Source organism: Emydura macquarii, unplaced genomic scaffold (genome assembly GCF_026122565.2).
Source record: "Emydura macquarii macquarii isolate MOO-44397 ecotype Brisbane River unplaced genomic scaffold, CSIRO-AGI_Emac_v2 contig_2448, whole genome shotgun sequence".
NCBI classification, from domain to species: Eukaryota; Metazoa; Chordata; order Testudines; family Chelidae; genus Emydura; species Emydura macquarii.
In genome coordinates, this window is record NW_027132585.1 from 2,685,607 (window position 1) to 2,710,087 (window position 24,481).

Here is a 24,481-nt window from a genome sequence, read left to right on the forward strand (position 1 = left end):
AGAAAATTCTCATGAGACTATTTTAATTTTTGAAACATCATGATCCAAGATTTCTAGATTTATATTTTCAGACCTGTGTATGCCGAGATGTAAACAATTTGTGTATGCACTTATATGTAACTGTGCATGTAACTGACCACTTACATGTCTAGCAGGCCATTTCCATACCCAATTATCATGATTGACAGCCATCATAATAACTGCATAAACAAATGAAGCGTCTGCATTTTTGTGTATGTGCACTTCTGAAATTGCCTGGTCCCTAACATTCTCCATTAGTCAGAGAGCCTTTACAGAATATCTTCATATTGTATATTCTCAACATTCACTTTATTATGAAACAACAGAATGGGAAAATACCAGATTAGGAAGACTGTGTTCTTATCCTAAACTATTTAACACTAAATATGCTTTTTGACAGAGGCTGATTCAAAACTAACATAATTATATAGGGGAGATCATTCTAGATTCTGAAGAAGAAAATCGACTATAAGAAAAGAGGCTAGCACATTGTGAGCAATCCTGCAATAGATATAACAATAATAAAAGATGCAATATATGTACCTGAAGTTATAGAAAAAATGGTGTCATATTAAATTGTACAATATTTGAAGATCTGAATGTTATCATGCAATCAAAGACTGCACCTCATAAACATACACAAGGTGGCAGAGTTAAGTTTGAGTCTGCTGTTTCCTGAGTGCTTATCTCCACAACCTTAAACATTCTTTAATGTAGTTTTTAATAGGGAATATTTTAAATCTAGACTACAATTTAAAAAAAATAATAATGTGTTGTAGTGCTGTTTCATTACATATTTTCTACTTAATAAAATAAACTGTTTTTCCTTGAATAAATTATTGTGAATAGTTTTCAGATAATATTTGTCAAAAAACAAACATGTAAAATTGTGACTTTGAAAACCACTTGTACTTCTATTTGAAAATAGATAATATTCTCTTTGTGATAACATTTTACTTTTTTAAGTCCCTAACTATTTCTCAAATTTTAACATCTTTTTAAAAATAAACAGTTTATCTTAAACAAACATTCTACATTATTGTTATTGAATAACTCACAATCATCTTCAAACTGTAGCAACACACAGGCAAAGTTAATATTCTAACAACGTTCCCCAGTAGGAAAAGAATGTATCCTGAATCTGCAGCCCTCTCCTAGAAATTCTGGTGTCTGGAAGTTTTTAAATCAAGACTGGATATTTTTCTAAAAAGTATGCTGTAGCTCAAACAATGTTATGGATTGATATGGAAATTACTAGGTGAAGTACTTTGGCCTTGTTCAGCAGGGAGCCAGACTAGATGATCATCATGGTCCCTTCTGGTCTTAAAATCTATTAATCTATTAATTCTGTGCCTCATACACAAGAGTAATAAAGTCAAAAGAAAACCATGATTACACAAGCTATTTTTAAAGTATACAAATATTTGACAAACTAACAAGGTGTTTAATTTTCTTCTTAATTTTGGACTGATATTATAACCACTAAATTCAGAGGACAAACCTAAAGTAATAAAATCATGGGGCATGTGATAAAGAGGAATTTTACAATGGATGTCAGTGGAGTTGAATTATAATGTAGGAAATTCTTATAAAGTAGTAAGACTGTAATATAGAAATCACACTAATGCAAATAACTGAAAATGAGCAAATTTATCTCATTATATCCTTCATACAAACGAATATTTATGACTGGAGGGGGGTCTACCAAATTCGCAGTTGTGAAAATTACATCACGGACTGTGAAATCTGGGCTCTGGCCGCCCAGTTCTGAAGGCAGAGCAGAGAGCGGTGGCTGCTGGACAGGCACCCAACTCCGAAGGCAGTGCTGCCACCAACAGCAGCACAGAAATAATATATCACCCTGACTTCTGTGCCTCGGCTGATGGCACTGCCTTCAGAATTGGGCGCCCGGGTAGCAGCCACCACTCTCCCACCTCCCAGCTTCAGGCAGCACCGTTGCCAGTAGAAGCAGAGAAGTAAGGGCTTGTGATCCCCTTTTGGGTCAGGGCCCCAATTTGAGAAACACTGCAGAGAAATCACACATTTTTTGTGGGTTGGTCATGGCATAAGTAGCAAATTTCTATTTATGATGTTATCAAACCGTGAAAAATGTGTGATTTTTCCGCAATTTAAGTAGACCCCCTATTTATGACCAACTGAGTACCAATGGTACAATTCAATATTATTATTATAATTATTAATAATCCTTATATTATTGTAAGCCCAGATGCCACAGGCAGGATCAGGGCCCCGCTTTGGGTGCTGTACAAACCTAAGAGGAAGATATCATCCTTTTCCAAAGGGCTTGCAATCTAAGTAGTAATAACTAATTCTGACAATAAAGTGAAGTAATAGTCAGACAACTGATTTCTATATCCCATTTAAACTGTAATTTTCAGTGTTCAAATTCTAGAATTCTCTTACTTAACCAACATTTTCCCCTCAATTATCATTTGCAATTAGCAAATATGACATAGCAGAGTGGTTTTTAAACTATGGTGTGTAGAGCCCCTTCTTGGTGGTCTACAGAATGAAACAATTTGAGAACTATTTGAAGCTGAAGATTAGACAGGGAACAAAGCTATACTTTGGGAGCTATACTTCTTTTACAAAGTGGTTTGCAGAATCAAATAAAGTACTAAATGGAATTAGACACAAGGAGCGACCAGAAGCTGAGGGTTGATTGGTTTTTTCAAATCTTAGAATGTAATTGTGCACTTTTTAAAAGAGCACACATGAATGCGTGACTAGGTGACTTTTGTTGAAGTCACTGGGGATTATGTGGCTAAAACCCAATACTTTCTGATGTTTTTGTTTCTTTGAATTCCTACAATCAATGACATTCATCTTTATAACTCAGTTAAGACTTAAATGTTGAAACAAAAATAAAACCTTCAAATTTGGTTATGTACTGAGAAAGGACTTGCAAAAATGTCATCAGATTTAGCATATCTGCTGTCTTATGTCACTGAGTGAATATGCTTCCTAGCACTGAAAGAGTCAAGCTTTTATTTCTGTCATCACTGTAGCGCCAACACAGAAATTATTCTTTCTTCTTCATGATTGTCAGGTAACTACAAATTGTTAGCATATTTATTGAGCTAAAAGAACAGTTTGATTTCACCTCCCAAGCTGAGAGGCTAGGACTGACAATTAGAAAAATTATCTTCGAACTCCTAAACAGAAAAAAATATACATAGAAGTATTTGAGACTGAATAAATATGGATACGTAGGATGTTAATTTTATGAAGTCTCTTTTCAGAATATAAATCACATTTTAATTCAGATATATTTTTATTTGAAAGCTGCAATTGTACTTTTAACTGCAATGAAATAGGGATATTATTTCAACTGGACACTTAAAAGAATGCTTAAAGTTATATATACACAGATATTTTTAAATAAATATATTAAATGTGTATATATTCTACATATAGGAACAAGTTAATTTTTCCTCCACACTGAAAGCACAGACTTACATACACACTAACTTCAAAAAGGGCACACATTTAGTTTCATGTAGCTATAAAAAACAAAATTAAACAAGCCCACCCTAACAGCTGTGACTAATCAAGCTGAAAGTGCTGTGCAAATGGTAAGTTTGCTCCATGACATTTATGTTGACACTGCAATCAAATACACATTAGGAAATTTATTAACGTAATCTCCTTCCATTTAAAGAGATTTAAAGTGAAGTAATCTAGATAATTCCATATAAATTAGCTTTCCATTTCCTAGAAATAATTTTAGAAATGAGGGAAATAACATAGCTGCATCCACACATAATACTATATTTATAATAAATATTTTAAAAATAAAAAAATAGTAAACTACTTCATTATCTGTTACAGTAGGCCATTGTCAAGCACTATTTTTATTTTTAATATAAGATTTTGATTATTCTCCTCAAGACAGTTTAAAAAAGAAAAAAGTTGACTAACATATGACTACTGGAAAAATAAAGAACCATTTGGCTTCATCCCTTATATGTTACTGTACTGAAAAAACAAATATGTAGAATCATTTCCAATTTGGGGGCATCTGAATAAGACTGTCTCCTCCAATACACTTCCATTCAAGAATCTTGCTCAACTTCTAGTCTTGTTCAAATTCAGAAATATTCTATTTGATAATACAAAGGACTTCAGAAAGTCAAAGGCATTTAAACAGCGAGTGAGTGACCCTGATCTTTCTATAACAAATAGGTTATTTTATCTAACCTATATCCACAAAGTGAAGTTATTATTTGCATTGCAATAGAACCAAGGGCCCTCAGATAGGGGCCCCATTACCCTAGGTGCAGTTCAAACATGTATAAAAACACAGTTCCTGTCCCAAAGACGTTACAATCCAATAAGTGTATACTTTCATCTTTTCTAAAACAGAACTAGTTACTTACCTGATATAAATAATCCTCAAATACAAAATAGTAGTCATCATTGCTTGCTGTCAGCTTTACATCCTACAATTAAAAATTAGAGCAGTTTGGAGCTGAAAGATAACTTTTCCATTTGGGAGATGCCTGAAGAATCTAGGCTTAGCATAGTGGTTAAGGAAATTGTTTCAGCATTAATGAGTTTCCCTTCACTTATGAGCTTATGTCAAACATAGACTTCATATTTATAGGTCCAACACAAAAAACACTACAATAGCTTGATTACAACCGTATTCTGGAGTAAAACTCAGAGACCAAAAGCTCTCCTCTTGGTGTTTGTTCAGACCAGGACCAAACAAAAAGCACCACTGTGTCATCATTAACTACCCACCCCAAACAGCAGCAGTTTAGGGCTCAATCCTGCAGAATGTATTCAGACAACAAGTCCTCTGAGTTCTTGTGGGAATTTTGAAATAAGAACTGCAGGACTGGGGTCTACAATTGTAATTCATGCTAAATGGAGGTTACTTACTTGTAACTGGAATACTTCAAGATGGACTCCGTACATTCACACTGATGGGATGCACTGGGCTGGTGCAGCTTGGATTATGGAACCTTCTCACAGCAGTGCTTGTTAGGAGGCTCACACACCTCTACTGCAGCTCCTGCCCCTCTAAAGTGTTTGTGAATATTCTGAGGGCAAGACTATAAAAGGGGACATGGTGTCCCCTGCCTCAGTTCCTTCTAGCCCACTGCAGAGTCAATATTTCATTAGGACTCTAAAGAGGGGAAGGTGGGCAGGGAGTGTGAATGTACAGAAGCCCTCTTGCAATATTCCAGTTACAAGTAAGTAACCTCCATTTCTTCTTCAAGTGTCCTCTTCACATTCCGAGTCATGAGATAGTTTTGCGAGCAGCACCTCATGACTGGATGGTGTGACTCAGTGTCCTAACTGAATAAGGATTGTAGTATGGCCCTACTGAAATGAGCATCGGATCTAGATACTGGATCTAATAAATAGTATTTTGCAAAGGTATGACTAGAGCCTCAAAGTAGCATCATGATATATTTCAATCAGAACATGTCTGGACATGCTAGAGAAGTAGCCACTGTGCTAGTCAAGTGTGTCTATAAAAGTTATGTACCATCCCTGTGTGGCCCCTTGTGTCCAGCTGCAGCAGTGCAGGTGCATCCTTCCTTAATTTCCCACATTGGGTTGTCAATAAATTCGCTGGGACTTTTTTGTACCAAACAGCCTCCCCAACCCCATACCACCTTCTTAGGGTCTGATTTATTAATAGGAAGTTTCAGCAGAAACAAAAGAAAGACCTTCACCCAGGCTTATTAGCAGGGAAGCAAACTCTGTTTCTCAGTCCCATCTGAGTCTAACAATCTCATATCCAAGCCCTTTACCCACTTGGCACTCTGGACCCCGATTCCTTCCCAATAACTAAGGCCTCTGCAGGGCTTTCATACTAACTGCAGCTCTTCTCCCCACAGCTCCTCACAGATCCGGCCTTCTGCAGCTATCTACGAGGTCCCTCCCTAGAGTTTCTTTTACTGACGATTCTATTGCTCTGTTCCCCGGGAGCTCCTCTTCTTTACAAGCCTCCTAGGAGCCCCCTCCTCCAACTGAGCACTGGTAGCTCTTTATCAGATGCAGGTGTTTGTTAGCTAATTAACTGCTAACCAGCTACGTAGGCACTTAGCTATTGACAATTGGCTGACACAGGCTTATTCTCCTTTACAAAACCCATCACAGGTAGACTGGATCCTGACATCCCTTAAAAGGGCCAAGTCACCCTATGTCAGTGCCCTAACCTCTGCAGGAGGAGGAACTGTATATCCGTTCTATATACTTTCTAACCCACATAGATAATAGTACGACCCTTATAGTTGTCAGCATAAGAAATAAAAAGTTTAGGAGACTTCTGAAATTCTCTCATCCTATTCAGATAGTGAGCTAGAACTCTTTTAGCATCTAAAGTATTCTAAAGTAGTTTACATTCTTTTTTTATAAGCATGAGATCTTGGAAAGGAAACCAGCAAATTAACTGATTGATATGAAATCCAGACACAACCTTTGGAAGGATTCTAGAGGAGGTCTAAGGACAATTTTATCTTTGTGAAAAACAGTGAATGGTCAGGTCAGCCATGAGAGCATGCAACTCACTCACTCACCTTGCTGATGTAATGACTATTATAACAGCTGCTTAAATAGACAAATGAAATAAAGAACAATCCACCATGGGTTCAAAAGTAGGATTCATGAGCTGGGTCAAGACCAAATTAATTTCTTATGATGGATTTGGGTCTTTCACTAGTGGGTACATATTAACTAGACCTTTCATAAATATTTTAATTGTGTCATGTGCAAAGACAGATTTATCATCTCTGGGTACATGATGTGCTGCTATTGCTGTTAAGTGTACTGTGAGACAGGTATAGAGACTTTACATGCAGTAAATATTAATACACTGAATTGGTGCCCACACAGAATCTACACACTTGTCAGGTCATGAATTTATACTACCTAAACTCCATATTTTCTGTTGATTGCTTCCTGGAATTAACCTTCTAAAGTGCAAGAATTTTTCAAGGTCCACTGAAGTCCTATAATCCATGCAGCTAAACGTAGAGAAAGAGAATCTGGGAGATGAACCTTCATGTTCTCTTGTGAAAACAGTCTTTGCTGCCATCACTGGCAGAAAATTGTAAGCCTCCTCAGAGAAGTGAAGAAGATCCAAATACCACCGTTGTCTCAGCCAGGTGGAAGTTATTAGAATTACTCAAGCCTCATCGTATCTTATCTTTATGACCCTTTGTACAAGAGGAAAGGGAGGAAAGCATATAAACAGGCCCATCCCCCAATTCAGAAGAAAAGCATCCAGTATGAACAGTCTGTCTCTGTCCATTTTGAGCAGAAACAAGGGCACTTTATATTGTCTGATGGCAGAGAGATCTACTTCCAGAAACTGCCAGAGATTGAATATGTTCTTAATTACTGAATCCTTTACAGACCATTCTTGCAACTGCATCACAGCACTGATCTATTATGTCACTGTCCTTGCCACCTACATTTAGAAAAATTGGGTAGATGTTGTCATGGATACACCAGGACCATACCTGGATTGCCTTCTTGAACAGCAGAGATAAGTGAGCTCCTCCCTGCTCATTCTGGTAATACTTTTTGCTGTTAATTTAAAAAAATACCAAATAAATACCAAAAATACCAAATAAATAAAAAAATTTAAAAAAAAAAAAAAAAAAAACTACTTTTTGCTGGTACTATTTCTGGTAATACTAATTGCTTTTATGCTGTCTCTGACAATTTACATTACTTCGTTCTAGATGTGAGACAAACAATTTTGAGAGCTAGACAGATAAACTGGAGATGAGCGTTATGTATAATCCCTTTTCTCAATGACTCTAATGGTCCTGAATTAACAGATTGCGAAGGTGCGCTCTCATCTGCTCTTATACCTATCCGAAGTGACTGTCAGTGATGGAGTTGGGAAAATTGAATGACATTGTGACAAAGTGGAGATATTCTTGGAGTTTTCTCTAAGTGCTGAAGGCGCTATGTGCCTCAGTTTCCCCCCATATGTTACTCATGTATTTCAGTGATGGGACCCAGGTATGTGATCATTGCAGAGACCACTAGAGGGTGAATGGGCCTTCCCCAGTCACACATATGTAGACCTAGACAGGATCCCTGCCCTGGACTAACAAGTTGTAATAGGCTATGGCAGGTGGAGATCAAGAGGAGTGGCCACCTTGCCCGGGAAGGTAGACAAAGGACTGGGAAGGGGCAAGGGGATGGCTCGGTGAGGTGGCTGGAGGAAAGATGCAAATTCCCTGTGAGGGGCCTGCGGGGAGCCCTGAGAATGGAGCATCCCAGGTGATTGTTGCTGTAACTCCTAATTAAGCTGCTAGTAAGGTCTTTCTACACTGTGATCCTGAGAACTAACAAATCCTTCTGACTTCCACCCTGGCTGTGAATCACTTTGGATTGCAAGGTGAGAGGCATGTAGGCCTCCCCAGAGTCCTGAAAAGGGGGCTCATAGGAGCAGCTCAGGCAGAGCAGGGGTGCTGAATGCTGCGAGGCTAGAGTCAGGAGGTGGCTCCACTAGTGTGTGGAGACCCGAGGTGGCAGACTCCAAAGCATTAGAGTCCTGACTGTCCGTGTCCCGAGGGGTTCAAGAGCACTGTTCCTGGGGACTCCGTCACAGATACCCCTTTCAGAACGTTCTCCTGGAGTGTCCACCATGATGAAATTGAAAGAATTTCCTTCAGGAAAGACAACACTCTGAACACAGGGTATGTCTATACAGCAGCTAGGAGGGAGCTTCCCACCACGGGTAGACAGATATGCACTAGCTCTGCCCAACCTCACATACTAAAAATAACAGTATGGCTGTGGTGGAAGAGCAGCAGCTTGTGCTAGCTTCCCGAGTACATACCCAGGGGGTCAGGCAGGACAGTCGCATCTAAAACTGGAAGACATACTTTACTCCGAGTTAGAACTGAAAATATCAAAAACTAGGTGAGAAGTCTCCTCTAAAGCAACTGACAGGAGTGTTAATTTTGTAAACATTCTACCCATGAGATTTAAATTGAAATCCTCCAAAAGGTGAAGAGACTGCAGCCATACCAACATTCTCATCAAGAGAAGAATCATTCTCAAGCTCTGGATATAACTGCTGATATTTCATTTGAACTACAGGCTCCTCTTCTTCAGATAGTGGGAGAGTACTCTCTATAAGTAGATACAATTCTGGATCCAAGCATCTTGGATCTGAGATGCGAGCCTTTAACTAATTGCTAGCCTGAGATGAGTGCCTACAATGACAAGGCTGAAGAAGGTCTTTGTGATACCTAAGCAATGGGCAATGTGACCATGCAGCGCAAGGTGGCACTTGCCAATCCTACCATTAACCCAACTATGGCAACATCTCATAGGACAAGATGATCTACACAGATTATACCTATTATGTCAAAAGAGAAGTGGCCAGGGAATACCAAGACAGACCCTCTTATCTTTTCCGCTCATCTGATGTAGAAGGATGACTCACAGTAGCTTTCTTCGTCTCTCCCATAAGAGATGAATCATTCAGATCTCCTCAAACGGCGGATCTGTGCACCTGAGCCACAACCATGACTATAGGAACCAGATGTACTGGCAACAACAGTTACGGACACTAAAGCTAGACTAGATTAAGTAAAACTAAATCTTACCGAGAGAAGGATCTGGATTAAAAGCACCTGAGGAGATTCACATCTGCCTGCCACTGTGGCTAGAAGGATATACGGCAGCAGGGAGCACCATGCCCCCTTTCATAGCCCTACCCTCAAAAAAGTTCAGAAACTCTTAGGGAGGGCCATGTGAACACTCCAAAGGGCACAGTTATGAAAAGTTTTCACCATCCAGAATATCCCATGAGTAGGAATATGCAGAGGACACTCAAAGAAGAGCAAGCTTTATTCCCTAGCTCCATATGACCAGAACATTTGTATTTTATTTTATATAGAGAGTTATTGCTTTGATCAGTAAATACTCACTATTTAATTAATTACTCACTTTGTAAATCAGGCTGTCCACTAAAAGGTCATGCTGAATCACATTGGACTTAAGCTGTTCGTAGTACAAAATGTCCTAGAATGAGATGAATATTATTAATCATTCTTCAGTCTGAGATAAAGCCCTGATTTATACTTATATAAGTAAAATAAATACTGATAGCTACATAGGAGGGCATAGTACTGAAAGGAAGGAAAATTATAAGAAGAGATCCATATCACCTGTAAATACCATTTGAAATATCCTTCCCCCTATTGTCAAGATACACATAACATTGTTCATCCTAACTTTCTCCATAAAACAAGAAGAACGTGGGTAGATGCATGAGGATCCACATAATACAATATTTTTGCTTAGTCATACATTACAGGACACAAAAAAAATTGAGAATGAAGGGATGAGTTCGGCCAAAATAGCAATATCTCAGTCTTCCAAACCTCTGCTCTCTTTAGAGCCACACAGACTCAAAAGTTCTGAAAGAACTGTTCCGATTCTTTTCTCCAGTTCCTTCTATTTTCATACACCTCTGTATTTATGGGTTCTGTCAAATCTTGTCTAATATCAGAAATCAGTAATTTCATTAGAAGTTAGAACTAGGTCAGTCAGGCATTTAGATATAATTTGAATATCCAAATAATTAACGAACAAAATGCCAGTCTAAATGGTAGAAATGACAAAAGGAGATCACAGGAGTACACTGAGGAAAAGCTCAGACTTTTCCATATTCATCTTAAATCACCTGGTTACTCCCTAAATGTCTGTGGAGAATACAATGGGGTGAACCAAAGAAGTATCCAATAAGGAATCACTCTTCTGCTTTTACCCATGGTGCCCCTTATGATTGGGAGGAGCTCCCTGCAAAAATCCACAAAGCCACTTTTTTAATTCCCTCCTTAAAAAACTTACCTCTGCCATGATGTCTACAAATAAATACTATGGGTTTACACTGTTTTACATGGATTTTAAAAAAAAATCCAGCTGCTCTCAGCCCCTTCCCTTCCACAGAACCCTTCTACCTTCAGTGGGACTCCAGAGGACACACTCAAAGAGCCTGAATGATAAAGGCGCAACACAATATTAGCTGGCCGATTTCTTGTAAGTGCTGCAGCAAAAGTGGTTCTTTCAAGAGAGGGATTTGAAGAGTGAATGGATAGTGGCTTTACGGGTAAGTTTGGGAATAGCATTTGTAAAGGGCAGCATGGAAGAAAGTACAAAGGTTGTAGGAAATGGTGGTTATTCTTTTCATATGAGTATTAACATGGGGTATGAGGATGTGGAGAACACTATGCTCAACTAAATCAATTCCATAAATTGAGGAACCAATTAGAATTAGTAAACTCTGAAACTAGGAAAAAGACCGTACCCATTTCATGTTCACTGAAAATAGCTCAGGGGAAAATATATTTTTCTTTCCAATAAAGAGCAAATAAGGGTAATAAATCAGAACTTTGTTAAATATTTCCTTTAAACAAGTTCAGACATAAAATGTTCACAAAATGTAAATAATTCAGGATATGTATTAATTGTGATTTTTTTAATATTTGTGTTTAAAGCACTCTTTTGAGGCAGATACTGTAGTCTAATTAAGGAACACAGTCAAATTAAAAATCACTATCTGAATTTTTTGTTACTACTATTACAAACAATGAACTACACTTATCATAAAATAGAAGGATTTAAGAAAAAAGTACCTATCTTTTCAGTTTACTTTGTGCATTTGAAAGCAGGTTATCTTTTTCCACTGTTTCCTCTTGTATAGGCAGACAGTCTCTGTCAATGGGCCACCCCACTATACGTCCCTTTGTGGCCTCAAATTGCTCTATGTTCAGCCGGCCTCAGTTTCCTCTTAAACGGACTTCTCAAATAAACTCCACAAAGGCTTTTTTGTTCAATACTGCCTCATCTCCCAGCATCTAATTTACTGACATAAAGAGAAAACAAAATCCAGTCCTGGGGCTTCTCTTTTTCCCACAAGGCTGCTCTTGCAGCTCTTTTCTGCCTTTGTGAGCTATTCTCACCCCTACCTGGCTGCAGTCTTTTCTTACTCTCATGGAGTCTGCTTTCTTTCCATTCAATACCACCCCTCTTTGCGGACTGATTTGTTTTTTTTTAAAGTTCAAAATAAAGTCTCTTCAAGTCCATCCATTTACCCTCTTATCAGAGATTCTTCTAGGCTTTTGCTGTCTATAATCTCACTCCCAAATCCCAGGTGTCACTCCTAGAGCCCACTCACTCCCAGCAGCCTCCGTATTCCACTCTGGTTTCCCTGAGCATTCCCCCTTCACTGCAGCTTCCTACTACTCTTTATAGGGGAATCACCTGATCCCTGCTCAGGTGTGCTTCCTTAGTAACTAGTGCTAGATGGCCTCAGACTCTGAAAGTGGCAAGCCACCCTGTTACAGGCCCCAATCCTACAAATACTTATGCATGTGCTAAGGACAAAAATAGCCCTGTTTAAATCAGTGGGACCATTCACATACTTCAAATTAACCATGTGAATAATTGTTTGCAGGACTTACCGTATTTCCCCATGTATAAGATGCACCTTTTTTCGAAAAATTTGGGGGGGTCTAAAAACTGGGTGCGTCTTATACAGTGGTACTTACCGGTGATGTAACGTAATACATTTATTTTCAAATTTCGGGCCCCAAAATTAAGGTGCGTCTTATACATGAGAGTGTCTTATACATGGGGAAATACGGTAGGTTTTTTTGCTGGTTAGTCGGTTTTTCTTGTCTGGGTGAGTCTTTCACAAAGCAAAATAAAAAACATTTTTAAAATATGAAAATGTGATTAAAACCCACTAAAATAGGCAAAAAGACTCAGGCTGATTTCAAGTTAAAATTTCCCTTTAAAAAAAATCAAGTTCCCATAGAATTCTAAAATGTGGATCTACAAAGCATGTACAATGTGTTCTCACAGCAACCTGATGTGGTTGGTAAAAGACTATACACTAGTAGATATCTACGGACCCTAACTGCAATGAGAGCTCCATCCTGATACACACAATGAGACAGTTGCTCCAAAGAGCTTGCAATCTAAATAGACAAGACCAGCACAGAGTGGAAGACTGGAAGTATTCTATCCATTTTCCAGATGGAAAACGAAAACATTAAGGTCACATACGAAGTCTGTGGCAGAGACAGGACTGAACCCAGATCTGCCGACTTCATCTACAGCTTTAACCGAAAGACTGATCCTTCCTCAGTTATATGTTCATTATGTACATTATTACATAACACAGTGGTTGATCCAGAGATTACATGAACGGGAGACAAGAGACAAGTTTTCTTCACAGGTCTGCTATTAACATACTGTGCAATCATAGGCAAGTCACAACTTCTCTGCTTTAGCTCCCACACATATGAAATGGGGATTATATTGTTTACCTAACAATCTCAGATCTGTGAGGCTTAATTTATTATTGTTTGTATGGGAGTTTGAGCTCCTAAATTGGAAGGTGATGTATATATAAAAACACTTTGCATTGTAAGTATGTGTATTTAATTATACTTAGAAATAGCAATTTTGGCATATCTGAAACTCATTTGAAAGACCTAAAACCTTTATCAGAACTATGCCTTATAATTATTTGAAATTCAATAGAACTAATAGATATATCTGATATTTCTGATGACTCTGTGCAACATAGCATTTTAATATTTCATTATCTTAAAAAACACTGATGCTAGGGATCACTACATTTTCTTAACAAATGAAATGTGTTACACATAGCTTTTGATCTACCAAGTTCAAAGAATGTCTAAAGAATTAAACATTTCTGCTGTCAACATAATCCAAAATCTGAAAATTGTACTGTATGGCAGTATTTCTCCTCAAAGAAGCCTATATTATTAGTGATTGTCTCCAACACAGAAATTCAATTAGACAGTTTAGCAGAACCTCACTAATTTGTATTTCAGGAGCCTGAAAACTCAAAAATTCACACGTCGTAATTCATTTGCTGTTTATCTGTGGTTACCCAACTTGCAAAGTTGTTGCTGTATCAGAATGGTCAATATGTGACAAGGAGCTTGGATATTTGGTCAGTGATAAGTCACTGTCACAAACACCATACCAGCACAGTACAATGTCCTGAAACAGGGGTCACATCAAATTCCTGTTGCTGCTCTTTCTAGCAGGCCATTCCACAAGTGTCCCCCACAGCAATCCTGAGTGCAGAAGAAAAGAGAGAACTGACAGTTGACCTCAGAAGAGTGATATTTTAGAAAGGCCACTGTCCCTCCTTTTCTTTTCAGAGGTGCCACCTGTGAACACATTCAGCTGGGCCAGATGTTAAGAGGAAGAGGTTAGCTGGAAAGCAGCCATCATTTGTGGCTACACTATGTTGTTTTGGGCATTTTCTAACACCAACTCCACCCCATTCTCCCTCATCTAGGTTTAATTTACAAAAAAGGGAAGATGCAGAGATGACATTAGGGATTGCTCCTCAACAACACAGCAGGGGTTCAGAGCTGGTTGCTCGGCAACTGAACGTGCTCCTGCAACATATACCATAACTATGGGAGAACACAGATAGTAGTGACTTTCTCAGATACCCTCTGAAGAAAAAAGGTTAGCAGTTTTTCTAAAGGAGTTCCCTACTATACTCCAGTGACCAATCCAGGCTGCCTTTATACCAGTTTCGTCTTCATCAGAAGTGATGGAGCACTGTCTAGTGATGGAGCAGTGAACAGGAGCTAGGAGAGGAGAATTAGCAGCAACAAAAATTGCAATAAACCTGTAAATCGCTGTCATGGTTACACGGCTGGCTGCACCTCTATTCCTTTATCTCTCTCCAAGTGCACACCCCTTAAGTGTCAGGTCTTGTGTCTTTTATCTCTACGGGAATAGAATTCCTCAATTCTCCCACTCTTAGACTAGACTGTCAGCTACAGTAGCCTGTATATCAACAGTGCCTACCTGGGTTTGGCACCTGTGGTTCTTCCCCTTGGGAGTCTGTGACCAGTGGTGTACATATCATTTATGCTAACAGTAGGACAAAGCACAAGAGAAAAAAGGATTTTGAAACAACAGCCTACAAGCATGTCTATCTTACCTAAAGTCCTACCATACCGTTGATAAACCAGGCAGGCCTAACTTTGTCAGACATTCCTAGTAAGCGTCTGTGTGTCAGTCTTCTTCCCCTGAATAACTGTTTGACCAGCCATCTGAGAGACAGTCCCTTTTAATAAACCCAGAGCTCCTTTGCTCTTGTCAATTCCCAGGTTTTGACCTTGCTTGTCAAAACTAATTCTGTAAGATGGCTGAAGACAGGAGGTGGAATCTTCAAAGCTAACACTTTGGGCTTTGTCTCTTAAGAACCTTTAAGTGTTTAACAAGGTGGCTTACCTTGAGCTATTGTTTCACTTCCTGCTTGTTTTTATTACAAGCCCCATATTAAACTAAACCAAAATATTTATAGAGTAAACATCCCAATAACCAGGTCACATATAGTATTAATAAATTATTACAGAGTAGCTCCTTTTTCATCACAATCACCATACTTTATCAGGCAGGATCAACATGGATGGACCGTGTTCCTTGACTGGCCAATGACCATCACATCTCATATACACACAGGCACACAGTCACTCACACTTCACATATGGTTTCTTGGTCTGTGTGAATTAGTGTGGTTTTATCATATTAAACAGGTACACATTATTATTCATTATTTTACTGCATGGTACTCACAAATGTGCTTTGCCGAAAACACTAAAAGACAGATCCCTGTCACAAGAGTTTACACTCCAGATGACCTTATGGCATTGCATCTCTGTTACGAAACTCTGGAGTTTTTTTGTTAGGCAATAAAAGAGGAAAACTTCAATAATGGGGCACACTGAAGGATGCAGCTTGTGAGAGCTTAAGATGAGGTAACCTTAGTATGAGCCCCATATCACTGAAATTTGCTTCCACCAGAAACATTCTTCAATGTGAAATAGTTGCAAGAGGCATTAATCTGTTAACAATGGCTTTTTCAGGGAACTTAGTTGATTGGCCATATAGTTCTCTAGCTAAACAGTGAAGGCAGCAGGAGAACATGGTATTTTGCTACTTTGCAGGCAATATTAATGACTCAACTTTAGCCAGGCAAGATGTGGCCAGTTACCACCATAATGGGTGTTCTATAAATCTGTGTAATAAAATCATAAACAAGCATTTAGGAAACTAAGGAAGCAGAGATTATTAAGGACCTAATTATTTAAAAAATATGTAGTGCAGCAGTGGGCTACAATATTTTTTTCTGCTTTCCGCAGAGGGGAGAGAGAAAGGCTGTGACTTAGTTTTCTTTCACAACAAAGAACAAACTGCAAGAGAGCAGTCCTAGGGATATATGAGGCCAAAGAGCCAGTGAAACATTTCTGAGATAGCAGGCTGAAAGGTAACAATCACTTTTTCCATAACTAAGCACATCACTTAGCTCTTCAGAAAAAATATAATGCAGAAACATAGCATTAGATAGAGTCTTCACAAACAAATTTAAAATGAAATCTAGGTGAAAGCAGACTCGAGTCAAGTGAAACTTTTAGAGGCTATTTTAGAGCCAAAAACAGCTAATATGGATCATGTCAAGATGACAGATACCACAGTTGGAAGAATAAAATTAATGACTTGGCTTTCAAATGTCATATCAGCTAGCAATGTTCTGTAGGTGGTCATTGTAACTATTTCTGTGCAACATACAAATAAGGAAAAAGAATAGGATGAACAATGTGATTCTCTTAACATGTTCTATTTTTTTTTAATTGTATATGAAATTTAATATTTGTAAAATATAAATATTATGGTCCCTCTGTATAGTGCTTTAAGGAACATTGTCAGCTTTTTCCATTTTACAATTTTAAGATCATGCACAACATATATTAATCCACAAAGGATGGCCGAACATTTAAACAAAATTAAATCCAATCAAAAGCAGTAAAAGAGAAACATATGGCCACAGATTATTTACTGAACAAGAACTAGATAATTTAGAACATATAAATAAACCAGTTGTAAAATATACAGAGACCATGTAATATCCAATTAGGAAAAGAGAGGTAAAAACAACTATTCAGACACTGGGAGTTGGATTTATATTTAAATATTGACTTCTGGAAAAGGCCATCCTTTGCTACAATGCATGCAGAGCACATTTTCAACTCAATCAAAAACAAATTTTCTTCTGAACACAATCACACTCTAAGATCACAAGTGGCTCCAGGCCACAGATTCGACACCCCTTGTCTAGTTCTTGTAATTATTTTATATTTTCTTATTTTAAGCAACTGGTTTGGGGTTTTTCCCCACATCTGTTCAGCAGCTGTATTATAATTATTTTTATTAAAATATTATAAAATTGTAGCTAAAAATGTAATAATTTAAAAACAAATTTTCTATTCAACTTCATAGTCAAAACAATGTTACATTTCCATTATTATTATTTCATTCATACGTACAATAAGGCGATATGATGGTGCAAACAGACATTTCACTCAAAAGGATAGATATTCTTTATGCAAGAGAAAAAAGTTTATAATTTACACCTGAATTTAACAGACAACATGAGTTGCATAGCACTGTTTTAAACTTTCTTTATGCCATTATATTGCATCATGATCAGAATGTTAATGGTTTACTTTTAATTAAAATGTGTATTAGCTTCCTATCTCTGGACTCAAAGGTCAGCTTGTTTTATTAATTAAGCACAGCAAACTCCAGTTCTGAATAAATTACAGTTTAGAATAGATACTAAGAAACCTTCATGGGTAGCTAACCAGTCTATGCTATAGAAAGCTCTGAATATAAAATAATCTAAATGGAAGTTTCACTTAAACTAATTAGCTACTCCTTAATCTTAAAGGTAACAAATATCTTTAATATAATTTTGTAATGTTTGTTTTTAATTTTTTAAATTTGAAGAAATCAATAATACCAATTTAAATAAAATCACAGCCTTTTGTGATTATTAAAATTATCATCTTCCTTTCCAGAATATAATTAATTTTAACCATGTTTCAGACATAGTATACAAAAGAGGAGGATTTTAAACCTCCTTTGAGGAAAGAAACAGATACTCTAATGAAAAATTGTATTAGACATTATCTGGTCCAGAACCAGACATGCTCACTATTAAAACACCGGAGATTAAATTAAAAATCAACATTATGGGTTTTTAAAACAATTAAATTAAAACAAAATTAGACCTCTAAATTAAGAAACAAAGCATAGTTCCAACCTTCTCAGTGTGAAGCAAAATCATGTAAAACTGTTACTTTACCCAGTTTTTCCCCTAATTAACTTTTCTAGAGCACCTTCCATTAAAGAATCTCCAAGAACTTTACAATCATAAAATAACTTAGTTTTCAACCTAGACAATTTACACATTTTGGACTTTATGATGCAACCACAAGAATACTGATAATTACTTAATTTTTAAGAGCACATATAAACAGTCTGATAAATCTCTGTTAAAGTGAAACACAAAGAAGACAGAATAGGAAGACAGTATTCCAATAAAGGTAAATATCATTTTAACAACTGAATTACTACTATAAAGACCATGGGACTGACTGCCTCTTTCCATTGAAAAAAAACTCACAGGAGCATGTTTGGGGGACAAAGTGAAGGAGAGAAAAGAGTAGAAAAAAAATCTCTGCAAGGCTTCTTCTTCATACTCCAAATTGTTCCTTGCATTAAAGGCCAAATATATCAAACATGAGAATTTCTTTCCTTGTGTCCACAGGCATCATATCTAGACAAAGTTTTATGGGCAAGGTTTTTAGCAGTTTTCTAGTACAAAATTAGTGGTTCTAAACACTGGGACGTAACAAAGAATTTTCCAGCAAACAAAGTAATAAAATATATTCCTTAGGATATAAATGCAAAAATTGACTCATTGAAGGATTTCAACTATATATTTTATATTTTTCCTATTTTTCCTCCTGTTCTAGAATGATCCTATCCACTCTAGGAATGGTATTTCTGATTCTTCATTGATCATGAATTCTCTCTTCTGCAAGGCTGAGGTACAAAATAAAGTCAGTTCTTTTGATATCACTTGCAGGCTTATCTGTAACTAGCTATAATGTGATTGGAGCTGAAACTTCGCTAAGACTCTCAGCAGGTAGAGCATTTCTGCTCTAGGCTGTGGTGTCATGGGCCAATCTTTTACCAATTTATTCCTTTGATTTCTCACAGTGCACTAGGTCATGTACTTTTCACCTACTATAGTTGTTAGAAAACAGTGAGATCAGTAAGCAAAGAGAAGGAACTATGTAAGATCTTGCCAGGCACTTAAAGTATTGGGGAATAAGGAATTTATGTAGGGTATGTCTACACTGCAATTAAACTGGGCAATTACCACTGTGGCTGGTCTATGTCAGCTGACTCAGGCTCACAGAGCTTGGGTTATGGGTCTGTTTAATTGTGGGAGGGTGGATGTTTGGGCTCAGGCTGTAGTCCAGGCTCTAGGACCCTCCCTCCTTGGAGGGACCAACTGTGGGTGTTTAATTGCAGTGTAAACATACCCTTAGAGCTAGTCTACACTACAAAGGCATTTCCAGTACTATCCAGGTATAGCTATACTGGCACAGAACCATGAAGGAACTGCAGCATATACCAGAAAAAGGAGTTCTCTTGCTGTTATAGTTAAGTCACCTTTCTGAGCTCTTTGGCCACTGTAATAGCTTGTGTCCTTCAGGAACGTGGTTTAACTACACGGGCAAAAGACTTCTGCCATTATACACTGCATCTATACTGGGGATTTTGCCCACTTAGCTATGTTGGTTAGAGTAATGTAGATAATGTAGATCTGGTCTGAGATACTGAGTAACTTCCCAGAATCTGTTTGTAACAATGTCCTCTCATCCTTTTTCAAAATAAAAGTTATGTTTTCTCACTGAAGTCAATGGCAAAACTCCCACTGGCATAAAGGGAGGCAGAATCAGGTCCCATATCTTCCACATAAACTTTCAAAGGCATTGGCAGACTTACAAAGGACTTAGACATTACTCAGAGGTTCAAAGAATCTATGCCACTTCACTACAGGAATAAATATAAAGAGGTAATCTTTATGAATTGCTGTTTGTATGTATAGACTCAATAGAAAAATCGAGAACATTGATGGGAAATCATGTAAAATAACACATGGGAGCAAAATAAAGACTAAAGATTTTAGTCATTTTAAACATCTATTGTTGTTTCTTTCACCTTTCCTTTTATGACATAATTTTAAGGACTAATCACACTGAAAATTCTAATTGTAACTAGTTGCCACTCTGAAACAGATTTCAACTACTTCCTGGATTAGTATATTACAGGAAAAGAACGGAGAGGCATTCAGTGGTCCATCAGTCCACTTTAGAATGATACAACTTGGTATTCCTGACCTATGAAGATCCAAAGGAAACAGAAGTACAGTTCTCACAGAAGTAAAATGCTGGTTGAATTGTGCAAACAACAAATTCAATAGTTATATTTTCTTCTGCACACTTATTTATGCCAAAGAACACAATGAGAAGTATCATTTTCTATACTAGGACTTGCAGTACAGCCACCAGGTGTGTGTGTATGAACTTCCTGATATAGCTCTTCAAGATGTACAACAACATTCTGCTTACAATTCCAATGTCAGACGTATTTGTAATAAGTTGATTCAGGCGTCACGAAATGGAGAAGTAAAATATATTACAAACAGGGCTGGAAGCACTGCCTATTATTAGGGTTGCCCTATACTTCCCATTACAAGACCCTGTTTTCAGTTGCTTACAACTCTGCCAAATTTAACTGTTTGGACTGAAGTTATCAATGCTAGGTTGATGCCTCTGACTGAATTCTTTTGCAAATTTCACCCAAAATGGTGCCACAGTTTCAGAGAATGAGGCTAGGGTAAAATACGTTGTTTTCCACGTTAAAATTTTTTGGCAACCTTTTCTTTGAAAAGCTCTATTTCTTCCGTGCTTTGGAGCAGGAACCTGGAATTTGGAAGGGTGGTGGCATTTGTATCAGCGAAGTGCACCAAATTTGGCAAACTTATAGGCATCTGAAATAACAAAAACAAACACACAGTCCAGACATGCTCAGGAGAGGCTCTTATATTTTAGCTAATAAATTCCATGAGAACTCTGTTTGCACTGAGCATGCTCCAGCCTGATGATGAGCAGAACTTTCCCTGCAATTGCAGCTCTGGACTGCTGCAGGCCAGGCCCAGGCATCTGAGTTGAAAGCAGGGAACCTGTTTCTCATATGTTGTCAATGAGACTCTCCCTCCCCCCCGCTGGGTTCAGGTTACATGAGGAGGAAGCTATCTGATTCTAATGCAGAGAGGATAAGTGTCTGAGATATGGTAGGGGCAGGAAGAGTAGATTGTGACAAAGAAAACAAGATTACTTACCAGTAACTGTTGTTCTTCGAGATGTGTTGCTCATATCCATTCCAATATAGGTGTATGCGCACCCCGTGCACAGATTCCCGGAACTTTTTTCCCTAGCAAGCACCGCAGGGCCAGCTCAGGCGCCCCCTGGAGTGCCGCGCTCATGTCGCAGTATAAAGCGCGCTGCTGGCCCCGCGGGTCCCCAGTCCCTTCTTTCTGCCTACTCCGACAATGGGGATGGGGGGTGGGTTTGGAATGGATATGAGCAACACATCTCGAAGAACAACAGTTACTGGTAAGTAACCTTGTTTTCTATCTTCGAGTGACTGCTCATATCCATTCCAATATAGGTGATTAATTAGCCATACCTTGGAAGTGGGTAGGAGTTATCGGTAACCTGCTCTTGACAGCACGGCTCTGCCGAAACTCGCATCTTCCCTCGCCTGCTCCACGATGGCGTAGTGCGACGTGAATGTATGAACCGACGACCCAGTCGCTGCTCTGCAGATGTCCTGCAGGGGCACCCGCTCCAGGAAAGCCACGGACGAGGCCTGGGCTCTAGTTAAGCGTGCCCTCACTGCACCTGGAAGGGGCACCCCTGCCTGCTCGTAACAGGCTTTGATGCAGGTGGTAATCCAATTGGAGATTCGCTGGGTGGAGACCGGTGAGCCTTTCATCTGGTCTGCCGCTGCCATAAACAGTTGTGATGATTTCCGGAAAGGTTTGGTCCGCTCAATGTAGTACGCCAAGGCTCGTCTGACATCCAGCGAATGCCCCCTCCTCTCCTCCTCGGAACCGTGTGGTTTAGGGAAGAACATGGGAAGAAAGATATCTTGGTTACAGTGGAACTGAGACACCACCTTAGGCAAGAAAGCTGGGTGGGGCCTCAGCCGAACCTTATCTTTATAAAACCACTGTGTATGGGGGCTCCGAGGTCAAAGCCCTTATCTCGGAGACCCTCCTAGCCGATGTAATGGCCACCAGGAAGGCTACCTTCCAAGACAGGAGGAGTAGGGAGCATGTGGCCATGGGTTCGAAGGGGTGTCTCATCAACATGGTAAGCACCAAGTTGAGATCCCAGGGGGGTACCGGGTCCCGGACCTGAGAGAAGGTCCTCTTCACCCCCTTAAGGAACCTAACTGACATAGGGTGGGAAAATAGGGACCGCCCTTCCATCGGCTGGTAGAAGGCCGAAATGGCTGCCAAGTGTACCTTCAGGGAAGCCAGAGCTAGGCCCTGAAGCTTAAGGTGCAACAGGTATTCCAAGATCGCCTGTATAGGTGAAAAACTTGGCGGTATACCCCTAGACTCCGCCCAACAGGAGAACCGCCTCCACTTGGCCCTGTACGTAATCTGTGTGGACGGTTTCCTGCTACCCAGCAGAACCTGTTGGACTTGCAAGGAGCAGGCTCTTTCTCCATCCGTCAGCCACAGAGTCTCCATGCCGTCAGTTGGAGGGAATCCAGGTCCGGGTGCAGCAGGCGCCCCTGGTCCTGGGAGAGCAAGTCGTATCGCCTGGGTAGTGGAATCGGCTCGGAGATAGAGAGGTCGAGCAGCATGCTGTACCAATGCTGCCTCAGCCACGCTGGAGCAATCAGAATGATGTTCGCTCTGTCCCTCTTGATTTTGAGGGAGGACTTGGGGCAGGAGCGGGATGGGGGGAAATGCGTATATCAGACCCCCCGCCCAGCTTATAAGAAACACGTCGGACAGGGAGCCCGGTTCGCGACCCCTGAGCGAGCAAAACCTTGGGCACTTCCTGTTCCAGGCTGATGCAAACAGGTCTAGTTGGGGAACACCCCACTCTTGCAAGATTGAAGTCACTATGTCCTGGTGTAGTGACCAGTCGTGTCGGGGTGAAAACGACCTGCCGAGGCAGTCCGCCTCGTCGTTCCTGACCCCGGGGAGGTGAGAGGCCGACAAATGAAAATCGTGCCTCACAGCAAAGTCCCAGAGGCGAATGGTTTCCTGGCAAAGGGCCGAGGAGCGCACCCCCCCTTGTCTGTTCACATAAAACATGGCCACCGTATTGTCCGTGAGGACCTGGACCACCCTGCCCTTCAGGAAACTGACGAAAGCCTTGCAGGCCAACCGGACTGCTCTCAGCTCGCGTACATTGATGTGCAGAGCTCTCTCCTCGGGTGACCATAGCCCTTGAGTGCCCCGGTTGCAACTGATGTGGGCTCCCCATCCCACATCGGATGCATCAGTGATGAGAGTCACTGACGGGGCCAAGTCTCTGAATGGGACTCCTTTCATCACTTCCCTTGGGTCCCTCCACCAATTGAGGGATGACAGCACCTGTGGGGGAACCATGACCACTCTAGTCAGAGAATGCCTGTTTGGCGCATATACCGAGGCCAACCACGCCTGAAGAGGTCTAAGCCTGAGGCGAGCCAGCCTCACCACATACGTGGAGGCTGCCAAATGTCCAAACAGCTGCAGACAGCGTCTGGTCGTCGTCGTGGGGGACCTGTGGAGATCAGATATAATGGCGGCCATTGCCTCAAACCGAGTCTGTGGGAGGAAGGCCCTGGCCTGTACAGCATCCAATGTAGCCCCAATAAAATCTGTGCGCTGCACCGGGGTGAGTATGGATTTCTGTTAATTAATAAGCAGCCCCAGTCTGGTGCATGTTGCCCAGGTGAGCCATAGACTGTTTCTCACATGGGCCCTGGACTTTCCACGGATCAACCAGTCATCTAGGTAGGGGAAAACCTGTATCCCACTGCTCCGCAGGTGGGCTACCACCACCGCCATGCATTTTGTAAAAACTCTTGGTGCTGAGGAAAGACCAAAGGGCAGGGCCCGAAACTGGTAGTGGCGCCCCGCTACCATGAATCGTAGGAACCTCCTATGGGCAGGTAATATGGAGATGTGGAAGTACGCGTCTTTTAGATCAAGGGCAGAGTACCAGTCGTCCCCTGGATCTAGGACCGGAATGATGGTGGCGAGGGAGACCATGCGGAACCTACTGTGTCTGATATACTTATTCAGACGGCGTAGGTCTAGAATGGGTCTGAGCCCCCCCTTTGCCATGGGGATCAGAAAATACCTGGAATAGAATCCCCGCCCCTCCTCAGTCACTGGGACTTCTTCCACTGCCCCAAGCTCCAGGAGGGAATCAACCTCCTGTACCAGGAG

The 24,481-nt window shown here is 40.0% G+C and overlaps 1 protein-coding gene across 4 annotated transcripts in view; it reads right to left on the minus strand.

The window, feature by feature from the left end:
* Positions 1-24,481, minus strand: part of TBC1D19 (TBC1 domain family member 19) — a 92,996-nt gene that overhangs the window by 17,364 nt on the left and 51,151 nt on the right. For 3 of the 4 annotated variants that reach the window (XM_067562550.1, XM_067562549.1, XM_067562552.1), the window contains 2 exons: positions 9,979-10,053; positions 4,422-4,484 (listed from right to left, as the gene is read on the minus strand). The exons of the other annotated variant lie outside the window; for it this stretch is intronic. In XM_067562550.1, the coding sequence (XP_067418651.1) occupies positions 4,422-4,484; positions 9,979-10,053 (138 nt within the window). The remainder of the gene's footprint in view (positions 1-4,421; positions 4,485-9,978; positions 10,054-24,481) is intronic. 4 annotated transcript variants of the gene reach the window in all.